This window comes from Nerophis lumbriciformis, linkage group LG04, assembly GCF_033978685.3.
Source record: "Nerophis lumbriciformis linkage group LG04, RoL_Nlum_v2.1, whole genome shotgun sequence".
NCBI classification, from domain to species: domain Eukaryota; kingdom Metazoa; phylum Chordata; class Actinopteri; order Syngnathiformes; family Syngnathidae; genus Nerophis; species Nerophis lumbriciformis.
In genome coordinates this window covers 44,693,730-44,717,500 of record NC_084551.2, presented here as the reverse complement: position 1 = coordinate 44,717,500, position 23,771 = coordinate 44,693,730, and the positions used below count along the sequence as shown (strand labels likewise).

The 23,771-nt window shown below is 41.2% G+C and overlaps 2 protein-coding genes across 2 annotated transcripts in view; both read left to right on the top strand.

Moving 5' to 3' along the window:
* Positions 1-700, top strand: part of sostdc1a (sclerostin domain containing 1a) — an 8,078-nt gene extending 7,378 nt beyond the window's left edge. The window contains exon 2 of the mRNA XM_061945798.1: positions 1-700. This exon is cut by the window's left edge and continues 181 nt beyond it. Coding sequence (XP_061801782.1) covers positions 1-283 — 283 coding nt within the window. The 3' untranslated portion in view covers positions 284-700.
* A 353-nt stretch (positions 701-1,053) lies between these two features.
* The window catches only part of crppa (CDP-L-ribitol pyrophosphorylase A), a 77,501-nt gene continuing 54,783 nt past the window's right edge, over positions 1,054-23,771 (top strand). The window contains exons 1-6 of the mRNA XM_061945810.2: positions 1,054-1,483; positions 6,605-6,878; positions 13,870-14,019; positions 14,513-14,617; positions 14,685-14,730; positions 22,291-22,388. Coding sequence (XP_061801794.1) covers positions 1,227-1,483; positions 6,605-6,878; positions 13,870-14,019; positions 14,513-14,617; positions 14,685-14,730; positions 22,291-22,388 — 930 coding nt within the window. The 5' untranslated portion in view covers positions 1,054-1,226. The remainder of the gene's footprint in view (positions 1,484-6,604; positions 6,879-13,869; positions 14,020-14,512; positions 14,618-14,684; positions 14,731-22,290; positions 22,389-23,771) is intronic.

The following is a 23,771-nucleotide window of genomic DNA, read 5'->3' as shown; positions in this document are numbered from 1 at the left end:
CCCAAGCCGCAGCGGTGGCCAGGACTGGCGCTGTGTCAATGACAAGACCCGCACTCAGCGCATCCGGCTGCAGTGCCAGAATGGCAGCACCAGAACGTACAAAATCACCGTGGTCACTTCCTGTAAGTGCAAGAGGTACTCCAGGCAGCACAACGAGTCGGGCCACAAATTCGAGCCCTTGGTTCTGTCGCCACCGCGGCTCCTGCACAAGCACAAGGCCAAGAGCAGGAAGCAGCTGGGGAAGAAGCGATTAAACGAGAACTGGCCCCAGACGGAACCGTGAGGGTCTTTTTAAGGCTTTGCTTATGTGGATTACAACCTCTCTCAGTGGATTGGACTTGGTTTATTTGGTTAAGATGGTGTCTCACTTTGATGGAGCATCACAGGCCTCTTAAGGCAATTGTGAGACATGGAAATATGAATAAAACAGAGATACACAGATTTCATGACACAGGATGTAAGCCATGCATTGTCCTCTGTACAGTATGTAGCCATATGTGTATTGCTGTTATTATATGTACAATAGAGATGACTGTGGGACCAACATCTAACTACACGCCTCCAAAAAGCTTTAAAACATTTTGTAAATATGTGTACATATGTCAAATTTTTACTTGCATTTTTTCCTATGACAATGTGTATAAAATGGACGATGTAATATATTCTATTGTGTGGGTAAACTTTGGAAATAAACATTTTAGAAACCCATAAAATAAGAGCTGACCTGTTTGTTTAACCACCAACAACCTTATGTCTTCAAAATATGACTTTAGAAAGTCAAATTAACTGTAAAAGCAGCAATAGTAAACAGTACAAGCCAAGCGTTGTAACATCTCGCGAGATTAGATAATACAGCCGTTAAGTATTACAGTATCGATTCAAATCACGCGAGACCATCGACCAGGTAGCGCTTTATACGTCAAGTTAGAGGAATTCACTCGACGTAGACTGGAAATAGAATGTTTTACCATTATTACATCAATATTCTCACCAATTCCGAAACAGAATTTGCTTGTCCTATGTTAGTAAAGTAATGTGGTTATTTTTTAGTCATAGTAGACCATATATAAATAATCGATCATTGTTTTATTTTGAAGTTTATTGCCGGAAGATCGGTGTTGAGCTGAAATAAAAAAAGTTTTAGCATCATTTAGGTTGACTAGCAGTAATTTACATACCTTTTCTATTGAATGGGAATTATCGGGAATGGAGTACTCTGACAGTCCATGCAGGAGCTGATAGAGACGAAGCCCAGCGTCATGTCGAGCGATGAACCAGACAGGCCCACGCAACCAGGGACTTTCCTAAGCCGTCAGACCGGCAACAGCGGCCTCGCGCCGGGTGCAGGCGACGTAGACTTCCCGGTGTGTGTGGTTCTTCCTGCCGGGGGCAGCGGAGAGAGGACAGGGTTGCTAACGCCCAAACAGTTCTGCCTGTTACTGAGCCGGCCGCTTATAAGCTACACCATTCAGACTTTTGAGAGGTATGAATATGCTTTTTAATTTGAAAAACTTCTGGGAAAGTTATTCAGACGTTAGCACCAGGGCTTACAGGTCAGTCACTGACGTCAGTGTGTGGTTCTCTACCTGCCAGTGCTAAACAATTATATCTTAATATATAGGCTCCAGCAACCCCCGTGATCCCAAAAGGGACAAGCGGTAGAAAATGGATGGATGGATGGCGTAGTGGGTAGAGCAACCGTGCCAGAAACCCGAGGGTTGCAGGTTCGCTCCCCGCCTCTTACCATCCAAAAATCGCTGCCGTTGTGTCCTTGGGCGGGACACTTCACCCTTTGCCCCCGGTGCCACTCACACAGGTGAATTGAATGATGAATGATAGGTGGTGGTCGGAGGGGCCGTTGGCGCAAATTGCAGCCACGCTTCCGTCAGTCTACCCCAGGGCAGCTGTGGCTATGAAAGTAGCCTACCACCACCGAGTGTGAATGAATGATGGGTTCTACATGTAAAAGCGACTTTGGGTACTTAGAAAAGCGCTATATAAATCCCAGGTATTATTATTATTATAGTTTCACTTTCTCTGCTAATTAAATGTACTGAATGAAAAAGCTTAAACGTCTGTAGCGCCTTGCAGTACCACCTCGCACCATTTCCTTCAAGAGTTAATGCATACATACTATTTATGGTTGCCAACTCCATCCATCCATCCATTTTCTACCGCTTGTCCCTTTTGGGGTCGCTGGAAGAAAAAGGTACACCTTGCAAGGCTGGTCGACCTAATTTCTTTTGGTCTTTTTTAGGGATGTTCGATAATGGCTTTTTAGGGAATGGCCGTGCGCGACCCGAGGGTCCTTGGTTCAATCCCCACCTAGTACCAACCTCGTCATGTCCGTTGTGTCCTGAGCAAGACACTTCACCCTTGCTCCTGATGGGTGCTGGTTAGCGCCTTGCATGGCAGCTCCCTCCATCAGTGTGTGAATGTGTGTGTGAATGGGTAAATGTGGAAGTAGTATCAAAGCGCTTTGAGTACCTTGAAGGTAGAAAAGCGCTATACAAGTACAACCCATTTATCATTATTTATTTTGCCGATATCTGATATTCCGATATTGTCCAACTCTTTAATTACCGATACCGATATCAACCGATACCGATATAAACAGTCGTGGAATTAACACACTATTATGCCTAATTCGGACAACCAGGTATGGTGAAGATAAGGTACTTTAAAATAAATAAATAAAATAAAATAATATAAATAAATTAAAGCATTTTCTTGAATAAAAAAGAAAGTAAAACAATATAAAAGCAGTTACATAGAAACTAGTAATTAATGAAAATTTGTCAAATTAACTGTTAAAGGTTAGTACTATTAGTGGACCAGCAGCACGCACAATCATGTGTGCTTACGGATTGTATCCTTTGCAGACTGTATTGATATATATTGATAAATAATGTAGGAACCAGAATATTAATAACAGAAAAAAACATCCCTTTTGTGTGAATGAGGGGAGGTAGGTTTTTTGGGTTGGTGCACCAATTGTAAGTGTATCTTGTGTTTTTTATGTTGATTTAATAAAAAAAACAAAAAAAGAGAAAAACAAAACAAAAAACGATACCGATAATTAAAAAAACGATACCGATAATTTCCGATATTACATTTTAACGCTTTTATCGGCCTGCCGATATTATCGGACATCTCTAGTCTTTTTTATTTTTGTTAAAGGAGTTGTATACTATCCACAAAGGTTGAATAGAGGCAACTGGACTCTTCCTGGTTGTTAAAGATGTTTCAGAGTTACTTCAATTAAACCTTTGTGAATTATATGACCCGATGACTGACAATCTACATGCATATGTTTATACTACAGTGGAGCCCCGGTTTACAACCCGAATTGGCTCTTGAACATTATTCGTAAACCGAAAAGTTTACGAAGCAGAATTCCTCATAATAATCAATCAGTACGTGTCCATGCACTAAATAAGTCATATTTCTCAATTAATTTGGCACTAAATAGGGCTCCTACAACCCATAGCAAAACCTTAATCCGATCGTGTTTGGTTTTCGAAAAGTCGTACTTACACAATTATGCGATTGGAAACCAGCTCCCTCGAAGGGCTGTGTGCGGCCAGAGAGGACACTTCATACTTCGTACTTTTCAATGTACTTTGACACATTCAAAAGTTTTTTTTGTATGATTTTCGTCCGAAAATTCCTTCGAAAAAAACCTCTTCCGCTGGTCTTTCTTTGTATCGGACCTGCTTCCGCCCTGATAAATTCTTGATAGTGTCATCCTGTTTGTAGCGCAATCTAAGATCATTTCTTGATGCTGTCTGCTATTTAACATAAGCATAGCCAATAATAATATTTGTCATCTGTGCCAATATTACAGCGGACGTTACGTGAAATAAGTTTTAAGGATCCACAATGCCTAGTGTAACGTCATAAGTCAACCGGAAAAATAATTCATTTATCCACGCTAAAGTGAAATAAGAACCCCCCCCCGTGTATGGAAGGCACACAGCGTATGACCAATAGTCGCATTTGAGAGTGTGCATGGACACTTGGACCTCACACATACAGTCACGATCAAAAGTTTACATACACTTGTAATTAACATAATGTCATGGCTGTCTTGAGTTTCCAATAATTTCTACAACTCTTATTTTTTTGTGATAGAGTGATTGGAGCACATACTTGTTGGTCACAAAAAACATTCATGAAGTTTGGTTCTTTTATGAATTTATTATGGGTCTACTGAAAATGTGACCAAATCTGCTGGGTCAAAAGTATACATACAGCAAAGTTAATATTTGGTTACATGTCCTTTGGCAAGTTTCACTGCAACAAGGCGCTTTTGGTAGCCATCCACAAGCTTCTGGCAAGCTTCTGGTTGAATTTTTGACCACTCCTCTTGACAAAATTGGTGCAGTTCAGCTAAATTAGTTGGTTTTCTGACATGGACTTGTTTCTTAAGCATTGTCCACACGTTTTAGTCAGGACTCTGGGAAAGACATTTTAAAACCTTAATTCTAGCCTGATTTAGCCATTCCTTTACCACTGTTGATGTGTGTTTGGGGTCATTGTCCTGTTGGAACACCCAACTGCGCCCAAGACCCAACCTGCAGGCTGATGATTTTAGGTTGTCCTGAAGAATTTGGAGTAAATCCTCCTTTTTTATTGTCTCATTTAAAGCACCAGTTCCATTGGCAGCAAAACAGGCCCAGAGCATAATACTACCACCACCATGCTTGACGGTAGGCCTGGTGTTCCTGAGATTAAAGGCCTCACCTTTTCTCCTCCAAACATATTGCTGGGTATTGTGGCCAAACAGCTCAATTTTTATTTCATCTGACATCACATGGACAAAGATAAAACCTTCTGGAGGAAAGTTCTGTGGTCAGATGAAACAAAAATTTAGCTGTTTGGCCACAATACCCAGCAATATGTTTGAAGGAGAAAAGGTGAGGCCTTTAATCCCAGGAACACCATACCTACCGTCAAACATGGTGGTGGTAGTATTATGCTCTGGGCCTGTTTTGCTGCCATTGGAACTGGTGCTTTACAGAGAGTAAATGTAATAAGATGTATTTAGTGCATGGAAATGTAGTGACTGTAAACATGAATAATTGGCCTTGATAAAAGTCCTTATTTTAGTAAAAACACAAAACTGCACTGTTTGAAGTGTGTGTGTGTGTGTGTGTGTGTTTATATATGTATATGTAAGTGTATATATATATATATATCTATATATATATATATATATATATATATATATATATATATATATATATATATATATATATGAATATATATATAATAATAATATAATATGAATAATCTCGCCACACCTAGTGTGTGTGTGTGACAATCATTGGTACTTTAACTTTATATATATATATATAGATATGTGTATGTATGTATACAGTATATATATATATATACTGCATATACGTGTGTGTGTGTATGTATATAAACTGTATGTACATGTGTGTGTGTGTATATATATATATATATGTATGTGTATATATATACATATATGTTGTGTATATAAATATATATTGTGTGTGTGTGTGTATATATATATATATATATATATATATATATATATATATTTATACATGTGTGTGTATATATATATATATGTACAGTATATATATATTTACTGTGCAAATTGAATCCGTCCCTGTTCGTGTTGTTACACCCTCCGACAACACACCGACGAGGCATAATGTCTCCAAAGTACGAAAAAACGGAAAATAACAGAGCTGATTTGACTCGGTGTTTGAGAAAATGGCGGATTGCTTCCCGATGTGACGTCACGTTGTGACGTCATCGCTCCGAGAGCGAATAATAGAAAGGCGTTTAATTCGCCAAAATTCAACCATTTAGAGTTCGGAAATCTGTTAAAAAAATATATGGTCTTTTTTCTGCAACATCAAGGTATATATTGACGCTTACATAGGTCTGGTGATAATGTTCCCCTTTAAGAACTACCACAACGGCTGCAATGACGGAAGAAGGCTGCAGCAGAAAAGGGTCCCCAGTCGTCTTGGACTCCATGCCACTGGACCCTGACCCGATTCTGTTAAGGACCGTGTGGTGACTGTCTGTGCACCAGTCTCCCCACGTTAAACTAAGTCACGCACAGGCATCCTCCATAAAAGGGATACACCCCTACTAGGAGGATTGTCATACTCGTTCGAGTGACCGCCGATGATGATGATATACATGTGTTTATATATGTATATATACAGTATGTATGTATATATACAGTATATATACTGTATATACATGTGTATGTATTTGTTTATATACAATATGTGTATACATGTGTGTGTGTGTGTATATATATATATATATATATATATATATATATATATATATATATATATACACTTATGTATATATATACTGTATATATATATATACTGTGTATATATATACTGTATGTACATGTGTATACATGTGTATATACAGTATGTATATGTATGTATATATAAACACACACAAACATGTATATACAGTATATATATACACACACAAACATGTATATGCAGTATATATACAGTATATATACTGTATACATATATATACACATATATATGTCTTCACCTCATGAACCACAAGTGACCTTGTTTCCTCCCAGGGTGTCATGGATCCAGACCATCGTGGTGGTCGTTGCCAAAGAAAACATGGACTTAATGGCGGGCATCATTCAGCGTTTTCGCCACACCAAGGTCCGAGTGGTGCCAGGTGGCTCGACGCGTCACAGGTCCATACGTAACGGTGTCCTGGCCCTGAAGGAGGACGAGGGGTCGATAGCAGGAAGGCCAAAGGTCATCATTATCCACGATGCCGTGCGGCCTTTTGTGGAAGAGGACTTCCTGTACAAGATCACAATGGCTGCCCGGGGACAAGGAGTCAGTATAATAATAGCAATATTTGTGTAATGTGTTTGGGCTGTCTGCGTCGTCGCTTTTTCCAGAAGCACATGAAAAGCAGGAAGTATCACTCGTGTTAGGAGTCATAAAAAATGAGAGGAAACAATTTTGAATTGCCAGAAGTTCCTGATACTTGGAAGGAGAAGAATGCGTAAATTAAATCTTTGCTCAAGCCTGATCCCTTTTATGTGCTTTTCACAATAAAAAAACAAAGATGGTGTATTCAAGCAAAAAGCAAACACATCCATCAGGCCCAAACTCAAGTTTGAAAACTTGGCGGCGCGCAACATTTCAGTGTTAGTTCAGCGTGGCACTTTTTTACTTTCTTTACGGTATAGCAAAAAACTAAACAGGCAGGTCGGAATCTGGCCACAATATTAGGTACATCCAAGTCCGCCCCTCCCTACACGCAGATTACATGCTGTGCATAGGGCTCCGCCATATGAAAGCGCATGCAAAATGTCAACGAATGAATGACAGGGCGCTTCATATGAAATGTTACGGTAAACAGATTCCTCGCCAAAGTGCTTTGCGTGAGTCCGCACTGTAGCATCAAGGGTTGGAATTGGGGGTTAAATCACCAGAAATTATTCCCGGGCGCGGCACCGCTGCTGCCCACTGCTCCCCTCACCTCCCAGGGGTGGAACAAGGGGATGGGTCAAATGCAGAGGACAAATATCACCACACCTAGTGTGTGTGTGACAATCATTGGTACTTTTAGTCAGTAAGTTCCTTCTTTTTCTCTGTCCTCTTGTTGTGGGCCAGACTGGCTCGTACATGCACATACATCCTGCTCTGTTGCCATTTCTAATACAAAAATTAGCGCATCGTTCTTACGTAATCTGTCAGTAGATTCTCTATGGAAGCGCTAAAAACTACAGCAAAGATGACGGGGAGAAGACGCTGTCAAAGTGGAGGCACGAAAATAAGACCGCCCACAAAACGGCACATCCTGAAGAGACGGACAGAAAGTGGCTTGAAGATGGTCTTTAAACATAATATATGCAACTTTTAGACCGAAGAACCACCATTACATGTTATGTAGACCACATTGAACATTTTAATATGACGCCTGTGTTATTTTGAGCTAAAAAAATTACTGAACAATTTATTTTACATGAATTTGTTTTAGTACAAAACATGCATCAAATTAGACTCAAGTTTGACTCACATAAGTAAAAAAAAAAAAGTGTGAAAAAGTGTGCACAATATAATGAAATCCAATACAACATATTTGTTGTTTTTATCTAATCATTACAAATTTACATACAAAAATTTGGGGTGTTGAAAAAATATATCGATTTTCAAATGAATAGGATTAAAAATATATATATAATTTTTAATTTGTTTTGTAGCCACTCAGGCAAATCATATTGTTGATGTAAATGATCATATCTGCTGTAAAGATTGACTTTAGAAAAGAGAATTCTGGGATCCTTCTCTTGTTGCCTTATTTGGATTTGACTTTATTAAATGTTTGGGTAGAATTGTATTGAAATGTATTTTTTATTTTTAGTGATATATAAATGTATCAGAGCTGTTATCTTTTTTATGGAGGAATGTAGTTAATCATAGAGATGGCACCCAATGTTATTAAAAAGTATTGATTTTTAATCGAGAATCGTTTTGAATAGAGAATCGATTCTGAATGAAATCGTTACCAAGAATCAAATCGAATCGAGTGGTCCCCAAAGATTCACATATAAAAATAAAATAAAATAAAAATAATAAACAAGAATATATTTCTTTGTATAATTTAATTAAATTTTTGTAAATATTTTGTCATTATTTTTGGTGTAGTTTTCCAATATTTATCTGCATAAGAATATGAGAAACAAGGCAGTGTAATGCAAGAGTGCAGTGCAGACCTCCACGGCCGAATAATTCTCATTTGTATCATCACGTAATAGCTCATAAATATCCACTTCCATCACGTGCAAAAATCAAGCTAGTCAAATATTGATGAAATTAAAGCTACTATTGGAAAGATTTCAACAAACATCCCAAAATCTCTCCGGGATGGGAAAGATTTTGTTTTGTAGACATTCACCAGGTTGTGTGAGCCAACTTTTCGGATTGTGTCTGGTCTTCATTATTTTACTCGGCGCTCGTGATAGAGAAGCAGCAGCAGATTTGAACAGCATGTGCAACACGCATAAACACGCATTTGCTCTGCTTTCATTTGCCGACATGTCTTCGTGAACTACATGAAGTCAGCCTCTGCGTGCTCCAGCTTTGCCGCTCGTCATGTCAACACTGCTCTACAAAACCAAGCGTGGGAGCGCATACAGTGTCTGACGTTGTGTTAAAGGGGTCATATTCAGGTTTTTTTTCTACATTTAAAACACTTCCTTGTGCTCTGCATAACATGTAATGGTGGTTCTTTGGTCAAAATGTTGCATAGATTATGTTTTACGGACCATCTTCAAGCCGCTTTCTGACCGCCTCTTCAGGATGCACCGTTTTGTGGGCGGCCTTATTTATTGAGGGGGTAGAGCGACCGTGCCAGCAACTTGTGGGTTCCAGGTTCGATCCCCGCTCCGCCATTCTCGTCACTGCCGTCGTGTCTTTGGACAAGACACTTTACCCACCTGCTCCAAGTGCCACCCACACTGGTTTAAATGTAGCTTAAAGATGTAGATAATGGGTTTCACGATGTAAAGCGCTTTGAGTCTCTAGAGCATGGGTGTCAAACTCTGGCCCGCGGGCCAAATTTGGCCCGCCGTGTAATTTCACTTGGCCCGTGAGGTGATAATTAACACTAGAGCTGACCCGCCGATTATATACAGCGGCGGTGCCGCGGTACACCGCTAATTCTCATACTTGCCAAACCTCCCGGGATACTCCCAAATTTCAGTGCCCCTCCCAAGAATTGTAACGTCCACTTTTCGTCCAGTACAACGAGTGCTGGCTCAGTTACATAATATGTACGGCTTTGGCACGCACACAGAAGTATGCAACGCATACTTGATCTTCAGCGATACAGGTTACACTGATGATGCCAGTATAAAAACCTTTAACATTGTTAGAAATATACGCCACACTGTGAATCCACACCAAACAAGAATGACAAACACATTTCGAGAGAACATCCGCACAGTAACACAACATAAACACAACAGCACAAATACCCAGAACCCTTTGCAGCACTAACTCTTCCGGGACGCTACAAGGTGTGTGTATGTATGTGTGTGTGGGGGGTCGGCGGGGTTTGGAGGTAGCGGGGGTGTATATTGTAGCGTACCGGAAGAGTTAGTGCTGCAAATGGTTCTGGGTATTTGTTCTGTTGTGTTTATGTTGTGTTACTGTGCGGATGTTCTCCCAAAATGTATTTGTCATTCTTGTTTGGTGTGGATTCACAGTGTGGTGTATATTTCTAACAATGTTAAAGTTGCTTATACGGCCACTCTCAGTGTAAACTGTATCGCTTTTGATGAAGTATGCTTTGCATTTACGTGTGTGCGTACAGGAGCCGCTCATATCTTGTGACTGGGCGGGCACGTTGTTAGAAGGGATGAAAAGTGGACTGCAAGGCACGCCCCCAAGACTGTGGAATACGAGATATAATGACTGATGAACACCTTCGTTCGATAATGAGGGATGCCTCAGCTCAAAGCCTGAGCCCCGACATTAATGAACTAGCATCCAAGAAAAGATGGCAGGTATCTGGCTTGGGCACATCAGATTAGATCAGTGTGTTGCAAACTGAGCAGCTTAAAGTCCTGAATGATTGGTTTATTCATTATTTTATTTTCAAATTTATTAGCCTGTGGAAAAAGTTAATGTTGATATTTACCTCAGAAGGCTGCAAATAGAAAAGAGGCATTACATTTTTATTTAAATTGTATTTGATATGCCATTGATAATTTTTAATTATTATCATTATTATTTGAAACTCGATTTTGCATGTCACTATAAAGTTATATAAGCCTTGCTTGTTCAATATTTAATGCAACACTTGTTTGGGTCCCTATCAAAAAGGTTAATTTATTCAACCTTGGCCCGCGGCTTTGTTCAGTTTTAAATTTTGGCCCACTCTGTATTTGAGTTTGACACCCTTGCTCTAGAGAAAAGCATTATATGAATGTAATTCACTTCACTTCACTTCACGTGTCTCCACTTCAACAGTTGTTTTTAGAGCTTCCATAGCGAGTCTACTCACAGATTAAATAAAAACTGTACGCTACTTTATATTAGAAATAGCAACAGAGGAGGATGCATGTTAGCAGATAAGTCAAGTTTCTAGTTGTGTTTGGTGGCCATGTTGGCAGGAGAAGCAGCAGATAAAAAGAATGTACCATGTTAGCTTCCAACGTTCAGAGTTTACTACACATTTGACTCTATTGAATATTGAAAGACACAACACAAAATGTATAGGTTAAATAAAACCAACATGTATAATGCACCTGCCATGGATTTTACATCTACGCAGCCATAACAATGTAAAGAGTTCCAGATTTTACAGTGTTTGGAATTACCTCATTATCTTTCTGACGTCCTTCAGTCTTTAGTGGATCAGATATTGCCCCTTCGTGGGTGATGAGACTGCTGACATCAGATGTGTTAGTGGGACAGTATTGATAGTCAAAGTTGCATCAGATGTAAGAGATGACATCAGATGTGTTAGTTGGACAGTATTGACAGTCAAAGTTCGCATCAGTTGTAAGAGATGACATCAGATGTAAAGTGGGACAGTCAGAGTTGCTAAGAATTAATGGTTCATAGAAAATTCCATAGGAACCGCTTGGGGGCATTTTTGACCCCACTTGTAGAAGAGTGGGTAGTGATACAAGAACTGCAATTTCTTAAAATGAATGAAAAAAATTAATAAAAACGCTTTGATTTTGATTGATTTTGATTTCGGAAGAGTGTAGGTATTGCTATGTTGTGCAGCCAAGGGTTAATCAAATTTTGATTTTGATTTCTATTATGGCTTCGAACGATCATAAAAATATTATGATAAAAAAAAAAAAGATTAATACATGCATTCAAATTTCTGAGCTTGTGAGGATGAAACCGCTGAGGAGCGTTTAAGTGGAAAAAAAACACACGTCTAGTCTAGTAGAAGTTTGAGATCACCATGGTTGCACATTTTTTTGACACATCGTTAGTCGTCGGCATCCTTCCGTCTCGGGAGACGATGGGGTACATCCAAAAAGGGGGGGAGTCTCACTGCGATGGTCCCTCCCACGGACGGACATGGCCCCTGGCACCCGTTTCCTTCGCCAATCGGATGGGCTTAGAACCGGTATCTGCTGGAGTGACCTCTCCAGTGGACCTCTCCAGTGGATCTACATGGCCTGGGCATGGAACTATGGAGGGCAAGCTGTTGTCCAGGCAGCAAGCCCCCCCTCTCCACATGGCTGGTGGATCCAAGGGAGCGACGAGTGTCGATACAACTTGGCACCAGCGACGCCGCAGGAGTTGCCGGAATGACGCTACAACGTCAAACCGCCTTCAGGACTCCGGCTCCTGATTTTCTGTCGGGGTTTACTCCCTTAGCCTGACCCTCGAGTGGGTTGACCGCAAGGCAACGGTGGTTTTGTGTTTGGAGATTTCCTTCTCCTAGATGGGCTGCCTTACGAGGTTTATGAGCCCCATCTGCCCGAATGCAGCAGGTAGCACGGGGGTACATCTTACCCGTGGCGGTATAAGCCCGACCTGACTTCTAGTTACATCGTTAGTATGCCTAATCAATAATCACTAAACTCAAGTAAAAGAAGTAAGGTATTTCCGCATTCACAGAACCGTGGAAGGAATCACAAAATTGAGAAATAAAAAGGAACCCGCTGTTAAACACAGAATATCACGTAATTGACATAAATGTCAGTGAAATGTTGTCATTGTGAGGAAAAGGAACATTTGTTTGGGAAAATAATGTTTCCGATACTACTCATTCATCCCTGAAACACGAAACATTGTGGAGACGGCCACTTATAACAGTGACTAAACCGCAAAGCTAAAGCTAGCAAGAACAATCCACACACCCACAACACATCTCATCTGCTTGTGTTGTTGTGAACGACATCATGGATGTAAGATCACAACTTGAAAGGCTTCCTTTTTTTTTTTTAAACAGCCTCAAGTCGTCTCCAAACTCGGCAAGCTTAAAACAGCAGCACACTTATCTCCTTCACAATAAAGCGCTGTGCACAACATCTGGTCTGAGTGCGGAACAAAGTAAAGGTTTCAAAAAAATACCTTACACAAGCATAATGCCCCTAAAGATTGATTGTTGTTGATACATTTACAAAATTATTGTACTTTGATTTAAAATACTGGTCAAAAATGTCCAAATATGTATTGCACCATGTTATTAAATGTTAATAATGACACTATAAGCACACACTCTATGGTGGTAATATAAGTGTAAAAAGTAACAATCGGAATTAAAGAGTAACGGAATTCCGAAAAATTCAAACAGAAAAACATAATTTTTTTTAAATATTTCTATTGTTATTTACATTTATTTTTGTTTCTACTATTATCATTACTAATTTATATCCTTTGTTCTTTCACATTATATTCAAAGTTAAATTTGGTGGTACAATAAATACTTCTGTTTTCATATTAATGGATAGTTGTGTTATTAATCGTGATTTCAATATCAGTCAAAATAATCACGGTTATTATTTTTGCCACAATCATCCAGCCTGATATTGACTAAAGCCTTGGACTACAATGGCGGACTCGCGCAAAGCACTTTGGTTAAATATCTACCATATCTGGAGATATCCACTGACATTACACTTGGGAAAAACGTCACAATGGGGCAAACCCCAAACGGCTCGTTTGGAGGAAGTGTGACAGAAGGCAAGATTGTTTTATAAATATCTGCGCCATGCCTCCATGTTTAATTTTCATGTTTAGGACGTATGCAAATCCCAAATACACAAAAACCGGTACCAATGGGTTAGAAAGTTGGTTGTGCATAATAGGTCCCCTTTTAATAAATGTTTTCGTCACGCAGGCGGCGGGGGCCATCCGACCTCTTGTTTCCACGGTGATCGCTACGACATCAGAGGGCTACCTGGACCACTCCCTGGAGCGAGCAAAGTACAGAGCCAGCGAGATGCCTCAGGGCTTTGCGTACGATGTCATCCATGAAGCCTATGAGAGGGTAGAGTGCACACTACGTCTACTTCCTGTGTTGGGAATCACGATGGCCGTTCAGCCTTACATGTGTTCCATGCCCAGAATCACGCGGGAAAATGTCCTGAGCGTCGGCCAAAGTGACAGATGTGGTGCCGTTAAAGGCATGATGTGAGTCAGTTGATGAAGGCCATCGAATGACATGCGCAAGCTGAAATATCAGTGGACATTTTTTTTCTCTTTTTTAATGAAGTGCTTTGTAATTTAATCAGTTAGCTATTCTTATTCTTTGGCTTGTTTAGCAAAACGGGAATAAAGTTGGCCAAACTATGAGCAATGCCTGGATGCAAGAACCTGCAAGAAGAAGTGGAACATTTACGTTTTAAGTGGCTACAAATACGAAATTTGAGAAAATGTGCCAGAGTTTTGGCCATCGACCAGTTGCTGGCTCCAGCATTCACTTCAATTTTTTGCCGTTACGGAACACTAAAGAAATGCTAACTGTCCTCTTCCCTCCTCAGTGCACCGAGGCCGACTTCGACTTTGGTACTGAGTGTCTCCATCTGGTCCTGCAGTACTGCAGCACCAACGCTAAGCTTGTTGAGGGTCCGCCAACACTATGGAAGGTGAGCTCACCGCTTGTTCCTCCCACCGACTCCCATGTAAATACAAGTTCAATGGTGTGCCCTGCAGGTTACATACAAACGGGACTTGGCTGCCGCGGAGTCCATCGTCAAAGGTGAGCTCATTAATGGTAATAAATGAGAATAAAGTTCCATTCAATTTATATATATAAAATTAAAAAAAATCCCCCATAGGAGCTTAGTTTTTTTTTCTCCTGTTCCCCCCCATGTTTGCCTTTTTCCTACCTTTTTTACGGGGCGACACATCTGTCTTCTGGTTCTGTCCAAAGTGCGGCCCGCAGCTAATTTAACGGCCCGTGGCACATTCTAAAAATAATATTTTAAAAAATTAATGTTTTTTTAAATGTAGAAAAGTGCAATGATAGAGCAAACTGGTGAAATGCAACAAGAAAAAGTTGCATTGTTGACTTTAATAACGCAAAGCTGCATGCAGGCTGTTATTTCGTTGAAACTGTCATGCTCAAAAAATAAAGATGAATCAAAATAGATGTTATGAATTATTGGCCGAGTTAAGGCTCCAATTACTTTACATCTAATATTCCATTTCGAAATATTGCGTATTTTGTGTGTTTGCCATGTACTTAAAAACAAAGTTTTATTTCACTAAAAGGGCATAGTGTGTGTGTGACAATCATTGGTACTTTAACTTAATAAAAGAAACCAAATTTAAAAAAACTTATAATCAAAAGATGGATCTGAAATTGATCAATAGACTTGAGTTTTGACAGCTGAGAATTTTAGCAGGATTTAAAAAAAAAAAAGGATTTGCTCAAAAAATTATAATGTTATAAAAGCAATGTCATTATGAATGATTGACCTATTTAAGGCTCAAATTAGTCTACATCAAATATTGCACTTGGAAATGTTGTGTTTTTGCCATAAAAAACAATTAAATTAAATTAAAGCCCTTACATTTTCTCCTCCAAACATATCTGGGTATTGTGGCCAAACAGCTCAATTTTTGTTTCATCTGAAATCACATGGACAAAGATAAGACCTTCTGGAGGAAAGTTCTGTGGTCAGACAAAAAAAATTGAGCTGTTTGGCCACAATACCCAGCAATATGTTTGGAGGAGAAAAAGTGAGGCCTTTAATCCCAGGAACACCATACCATGCCCACCGTCAAGCATGGTGGTGGTAGTATTATGCTCTGGGCCTGTTTTGCTGCCAATGAAACTGGTGCTTTACAGAGAGTAAATGGGACAATGAAAAAGGAGGTTTACCTCCAAATTCTTCAGGACAACCTAAAATTATCAGCCCGTAGGTTGGGTCTTGAGCGCAGTTGGGTGTTCCAACAGGACAATGACCCCAAAGACATGTCAAAAGTGGTAAAGGAATGGCTAAATCAGGCTACAATTAAGGATTTAAAATGGCCTTGCCAAAGTCCTGACTAAAACGTGTGGACAATGCTGAAGAAACAAGTCCATGTCAGAAAACCAACAAATTTAGCTAAACTGCACCAATTTTGTCAAGAGGAGTGATCAAAGATTCAACCAGAAGCTTGCCAGAAGCTTGTGGATGGCTACCAAAAGCGCCTTACTGCAGTGAAATTTGCCAAAGGACATGTAACCAAATATTAACATTGCTGTATGTATACTTTTGACCCAGCAGATTTGGTCACATTTTCAGTAGACTAATAATAAATTCATAAAAGAACCAAACTTCATGAATGTTTTTTGTGACCAACAAATATGTGCTCCAATCACTCTATCACAAAAAAATAAGAGTTGTAGAAATTATTGGAAGCTCAAGACAGCCATGACATTATGTTCTTTACAAGTGTATGTAAACTTTTGACCATAACTGTATACATATATATATATTTTTATATGTATATATATATTTTTTTAACAGTTTTATGACTGAGACCCTTCTTGGTCCCTGGAACCAAACTTGAGGGGAGCCCTAAAATCAATATAATATATTGGTTTGAAAAATGTAAAAATGTCCCCCCATATAGTTACATTTTTCAAAGTGTGGGCCTCTGTGGTAAAGTTTGGACACCCCTGGTCCAACGTGTATACTCTATGTCTGTTCTTGGATGGGTTTGTACTGAAAAGGAAATTTTGTTGTACTTTTCAAGTGCAATGACAATAACGTTCCTTCCAAAACACACACTTTGACATCAGCAGCGTTTGCTGTCTTTGTGTAAGCGTTGAATCGTCTCAAAGGGGCAAAAATAGAGAGAATCATTTGTTCAGCCAGTCTGAGTTCAAGAGAGCAAGTTGAGACAGGAGACAATCAGACAAATGGAAATAAACCCAACCAGTATAAATCACCCTGCTAGCACCTGCGCCAACAATCACCTGTTTGATGGTGACATCCTGAGTGTGGCAGTAATTCCCATCGCCCCACACTGAATGAATGCATTGTTGAAGACGGCCAAGTTCTCACGTCTGTCAGTGTGATGAAGTTTGGATCCTTCCACTACTTTGGGGGTTTGTCTCAGACTGCGAGTGCACACGGGTGGGCTGGCATATGCATGTCAAATTATACCAACATTTAGAATGAGATATCTTATTGTTGGTTCTGTTTTGGGCCATGGACAATATTACTGTATGATGATTATAGGTTGTTACGAAACTAGCATAAATTAGGCCTTTATTTACTTAAAATGCAAATAGGATATTAATTGGAAGCTGGCGATAATTGAAGAAAGAGGCTTTTAGCTCTAATACGTAAAAAGTAATGTATATTATTATTCAAAAATTTTTTTTTCATATTAAAAACCACCCCAGAACCAGACCGGGGTGGTGGTTCCTCTCTTTAAGAAGGGGAACCGGAGGGTGTGTTCTAACTATCGTGGGATCACACTCCTCAGCCTTCCCGGTAAGGTCTATTCAGGTGTACTGGAGAGGAGGCTACGCCGGATAGTCGAACCTCGGAGTCAGGAGGAACAGTGTGGTTTTCGTCCTGGTCGTGGAACTGTGGACCAGCTCTATACTCTCGGCAGGGTCCTTGAGGGTGCATGGGAGTTTGCCCAACCAGTCTACATGTGTTTTGTGGACTTGGAGAAGGCATTCGACCGTGTCCCTCGGGAAGTCCTGTGGGGAGTGCTCAGAGAGTATGGGGTATCGGACTGTCTGATTTTGGCGGTCCGCTCCCTGTATGATCAGTGTCAGAGCTTGGTCCGCATTGCCGGCAGTAAGTCGGACACGTTTCCAGTGAGGGTTGGACTCCGCCAAGGCTGCCCTTTGTCACCGATTCTGTTCATAACTTTTATGGACAGAATTTCTAGGCGCAGTCAAGGCGTTGAGGGGATCTGGTTTGGTGGCTACCGGATTAGGTCTGCTTTTTGCAGATGATGTGGTCCTGATGGCTTCATCTGGCCAGGATCTCCAGCTCTCGCTGGATCGGTTCGCAGCCGAGTGTGAAGCGACTGGGATGAGAATCAGCACCTCCAAGTCCGAGTCCATGGTTCTCGCCCGGAAAAAGGTGGAATGCCATCTTCGGGTTGGGGAGGAGACCCTGCCCCAAGTGGAGGAGTTCAAGTACCTCGGAGTCTTGTTCACGAGTGAGGGAAGAGTGGATCGTGAGATCGACAGGCGGATCGGTGCGGCGTCTTCAGTAATGCGGACGCTGTATCGATCCGTTGTGGTGAAGAAGGAGCTGAGCCGGAAGGCAAAGCTCTCAATTTACCGGTCGATCTACGTTCCCATCCTCACCTATGGTCATGAGCTTTGGGTTATGACCGAAAGGACAAGATCACGGGTACAAGCGGCCGAAATGAGTTTCCTCCGCCGGGTGGCAGGGCTCTCCCTTAGAGATAGGGTGAGAAGCTCTGTCATCCGGGGGGAGCTCAAAGTAAAGCCGCTGCTCCTCCACATCAAGAGGAGCCAGATGAGGTGGTTCGGGCATCTGGTCAGGATGCCACCCGATCGCCTCCCTCGGGAGGTGTTTAGGGCACGTCCGACCGGTAGGAGGCCACGGGGAAGACCCAGGACACGTTGGGAAGACTATGTCTCCCGGCTGGCCTGGGAACGCCTCGGGGTCCCCCGGGAGGAGCTGGATGAAGTGGCTGGGGAGAGGGAAGTCTGGGCTTCCCTGCTTAGGCTGCTGCTCCCGCGACCCGACCTCGGATAAGCGGAAGCAGATGGATGGATGGATGGATGGATGGATTAAAAAATGATGTCACTTAGCGGCAGCATGTAGATGCTGAAGATGCAGGGCCAAGAACCGAACCCTGTGGAACTCCGCACGTTACTTTAACATACTCAGAGGTCACATTGTTATGGGAGACGCACTGCATCCTGTCAGTAAGATAGGAGTTAAACCAAAAAAAGGCTAAGTCTGATAAACCAATACGTGTTTTGATATGTTCTAATAGAATGTTATGGTCGACGGTATCAAAAGCAGCGCTAAGATCAAGTAGCAGCAACATGGATGGCGCATCAGCATCTCGAGTTAACAATAGATTATTAGTCTTTTTTGCAAGGGTTGTCTCCGTAGAGTGATTTGCTCTGAAATCGGACTGAAGGGGTTCACAGAGATTGTTACACGCTCAGTGTTCATATAGCTGCTGTGCAACAATTTTTTGGAGGTTTTCGAAATAAAGGGAAGGTGGATTACCATGAGGTTAGGTCATTTGAGCAGCAGATGAATAACTGTTTTTTTTAAAGCTGGGGGAACAGTACCAGAGGAAAGTGATAAGTTAATAATATTTAGCACTGATGGTCCTAATATTACAAACAGCTCCTTGATAAGTTTTCCAGGGAGTAGATCAAGTAAACATGTTGTTTATTTTGTCCCGTTTACAAGTCGCAGGAGTTTCTCTGTTATTTCTTCAAAAAGAAAGAGATTATTTGGAGGGCAATATCCGTCATACATACATTCGTATGCGTTTATAGAACCCAGTTGGAGGTGGGACATGTTATCTTTAATCTCCTTTCTAATGAGTTCAATTTTCTTAGTAAAGAATTTCATAAAGTCATCAGCCCAGTGGGTGGAGCTACTGGGTGAAGTCCCTTGTTGGGTTAGCGATGCTACTGTACTGAACAAATATTAAGGATCGTTTTTATTGAGGCGGATGAGATTGGAGTAGTAATTAGTTTTAGCTAAGGTAAGCGCGTGTTTATAAGTTATTAAACTATCACTCCATGCCTGATGGAAAACCTAAAGTTTAGTCGCATGCCATTTGCATTCCAGCTTTTTACATGATAGTTTAAGAGCTGTGGTTTCTTCTGTAAACCAGGCGGTACAGCTTTTAGGGGGCTTTCTTTAGCTATGGCGATGCTGTACTATCAATGGCGTTGCGCAGGGCATCATTAAAGTTGTTAGTGAGGTTATCGGTAGAGCCCACATCATTTGGGAATGGTGCCATTACCGAGGACAGTCGGCCAGCAAGAGTCATATTTGTGACAGCAATAATGTTGCAGGTGCTAAAGCATTGGTTATTAGTAGCTTGTTGACAATGAGTCAGAACTTCAAATCAAATCAAATCAACTTTATTTATAAATTTTATAAGGTAATGATCGGATATTACTTTAGTGCACGGGAGTATCATAACTTTGGAGGTGGTGACACCCCCGGATAAGGACTAGATCTATCGTATTACCGTTGCGATCCGTGGGTTCATTTATTATTTGTGTAAGACCACAGCTATCAATTATAGTCTGGAGCGCCACGCACGGAGGGTTTGACGGGGTATTCATACGGATATCAAAATCCTCTTTTATAATTATATTATCTGCGTGCGTCACTAGATCAGCGACAAACTCTGAAAATTCACAGATAAAGTCTGAATAGGGCACAGGGGGGCGGTAAATAACAGCCAGATAGAGAGGTAGAGGTTTGACAGACCTCATAATAAACACCTCAAATGATTTATGTTTATTACTTAGATTAAGGCTAAGGTTAAGGTTTTCACTGGATATCAGTGCGACACCTCCACCCCTTTCAAGGGGACAGGCAATATGTGCACTCGTACAGTTAGGAGGAGATGTCTCGTCAGGCGGGAAAAATTAATCTGGTTTTGGGCAAGTTTCGCTGAGACCAATGACGTTAAGATTGTTGTCTCTAATGACCTCTTTACCTAATAACTTTTTGGAAGACAATGATCTGATGTTTAAAAAGCCCATTTTACAGGTATTGGGCTGTTTTGAGGCATTTTTGTTAATGGTATCCGTAGTACTGATATTAATATTGAGATTATTTCCTTGAGATTTAACGCGTCATAATTTTCCACCACAGTAGAATGCATGTTCACCTATGGCACAGTCACAACAGAAAAAATATGTGTATTATTCTACAAGAAATGCTATGTGTGCAGGAATTTTCCAGCCTGGCGCTGGTTAGTTCCAGCTTAACTGACTCCTCACCCGAACTAACAGACACTGTAATTGTCTGTATCCAAGCTTGCTCGAGTGTAGTTTGTCAAGCTTGACTCAAATAGTAGTCTATATTTCTGGAAAGAGTGATGGCGCCTTCCTGGTTAGGGTGAAGGCCGTCCCTCCTCAGCCCAGTTTGCCCCAGAAAGAGTGCCAATTATCAATAAAGGTTAGTACCTGTTCCTTACAAAAACTAGGCAGCCACTTGTTAAGCGAGACTAATCTACTACACCTCTCATCACTGCCTCTCGCAAGCAGGGGGTACTCGATGCCGAGACAGCTTTCGAGCAAGATTACAAGTCTGAGCTATGTTCCTTTTTGTAATCTGTGACGATCTCATCCTAGTTTCATTGGATCAGACGTGTACAACTATATTTGTGTAGCTGGTGGTGCGATTAGCCTGTCATACATGTTTACTCGGCCTGTTGCGAGTCAGCTCCCTAAGACTAGCTTCAATGTCAATTTAAATGTTAAATCTTCGTCCATGTTGACGTACAATTAAAAACATTCCTCTTTTTTGTAATCAAACAAAATAAGTGCAATTTTCATTACAAGTACACCTAATTATGGCTGGTTAACTAAACGGAATGTTCCGGGTGATGGGGTCTCCTGTGACTAAGGTGTGGTGTCCATAGAATGGGGTGTAGGACTAGCTAAAGGGCTATATCTATTATGCGTCTCAACCAGTTTACCGTGGCTTGTGGGCCGCTTTGGGCTGATACAAACTGGGCTAATCAGGTTGCGACAGCTAACGCTAGCCAACATGTCTGCGGCGCCTAAAGTTACAAAATGATTCTGCTCTAACTGGCGGACACGGTCCTCTAGTAGAGCCAACCTATCCATGAGAACGGTGCACGAAGAGCAGGGAGCCATGCTCACATTGTTTCTTTCACCGAGTCAAGTTCTTGCTGTCTTCGGAGCTGTAGGCGAAGTAGCAGCAGCGTAAGGGAGCAGACGTCTTCGGAGCGTAGTTGCTTTGGACCGCGACTAGCTTAGCTTTGTTAGCTTAGCAACTAGTTAGCTGAGAGAGGGGCGGTGAGACAGAGAGTGAGTGCTTTGTAAGTTTGATAAGACTACCAAATATGTTTGAGAAGGAATTTTATTTATTTTAGAACTGTAATTATTGATAAAAATCAAGAGTAAGTAAGCCTGCACTACTACATATCAACATCTGTTTATGAAATTCTTTTTTAAACGTTTGACTGATCATTGACTCTGGGCAAAATCTAACGAATCAGATTCGACTAAGACAATCTTTAATTGTACTTGACAGAGGTCAATGTCCTTCTGTCAGTTCTACGCTGATGTTGTAGCGTTCTTTTCTTCCAGACACTCTGTCGCAGTCGCTCTGCATGATCACAGGCGGACGTGAGCATGCGAGGATGCTGGCCGACACCCTCCACAAGGCTTTTTTCGCCCTGCAAATGGTACGTTGTGACAGCCAGAGTTCCGATTAAAAGGTTTGTGATTAGCATAACAAGACGGATCACCATCGAGGCTCCCCATCACTCCACATTGTGAGTCGGGCATCTGGGTGGTCCGGTGGTGAAAATGATCCGTCTGTGGTCAAACAAATAATAAAGTCTGTGTAACATCTCTCGACCTCCATCTTCATCTTCCACTCCTCAGCATGCAGGAGACCAGATGGCGGTCATATTTGCAGAACCACAAAAGTTTGTTTGATTAATTGAGTGTGTAGCGTTGTGTCCGCATACTTAGTTTTTTTCCAAAACCGCCATTGAACTTTTTATTCCTACTCTCGACAAGTCTGATTCCCTTGTTGCCCCTTGCTTCATGTTAGCGCACAATGGTGAAGAGCATATGTGGACCATCAGACAGCTTCACATCTTCTCCTGTAGCTTCTTCTTCAACTCCTTTATTTCAGCACCTCTGCAGTGCTCAGGAGTGTGTTCAAGATGTCGTGACCGCCCGGTTAAGTCCTCATAATTCCGTCCCATCGCCTGCTGGACGTGTTGATGCGTACAAATCACACACACATGGCCTCATGTCAGCCATATTTCCTGGATTATCCTCCCGATGTATTCCCTGGATGTGCGTACAGGAGCAGGGGAGCGTTACGGGAACCAAACATGCGTCCGCCTGCCTTTCAACCAGCTCTAAGTACTCCATCATCCTCTTGTGTCAGGCGGGCGGATCCCAGAGGTGGCTCGAGGTCGGCGACGTCCGATCGGAGACATTCCCGTCAACGTTCAGGTGCCTGGTGGGGCTGCGAGTTCGTCCCGTGGGTGTTTTTGGAATGAGATCGATGTTTTTTGGGGGGGACTTTGTTTTTGGGCGAGGTGAAACGCGAGTGGAAAATGCAAAAGAATTAACGTCTGCTGTTGGAAAACTGTCACAAGCACTTCATCATGATGATTGAAGCTGGAAGTTACTTCAAGTATCAAGTTTAGATTCGGTTTTACAAATACTCCATGTTAGCAGTGGCGGTTTCAGCTATGGGCTACATGGATAACAGGCTTAAAGGCACTTTTTTGGGGAATTTTATCTATCATTCACGATGCTTATGAAAGACAAGACAAGTTTTTATTTTTTTATGCATTCTAAATTGTACATTAAAGCATGCAAAAGTCAGCTAACAATAGAGCCCATAAATAGCGCTCTTAAATCATCCAAAAGCCTCCATCATCGTTTTATGCACATGCTGTAACTGTAATGTAGTAACAGGTTGATTCATAATAACATATAGTATTTACGCATTTTAAGCATACGGCGGCGTATTAATTTCACAGACGTATCACTACGTTTGCTTTTCTCATCAACAACAACACTAAGCATCATGTAGCAGTATT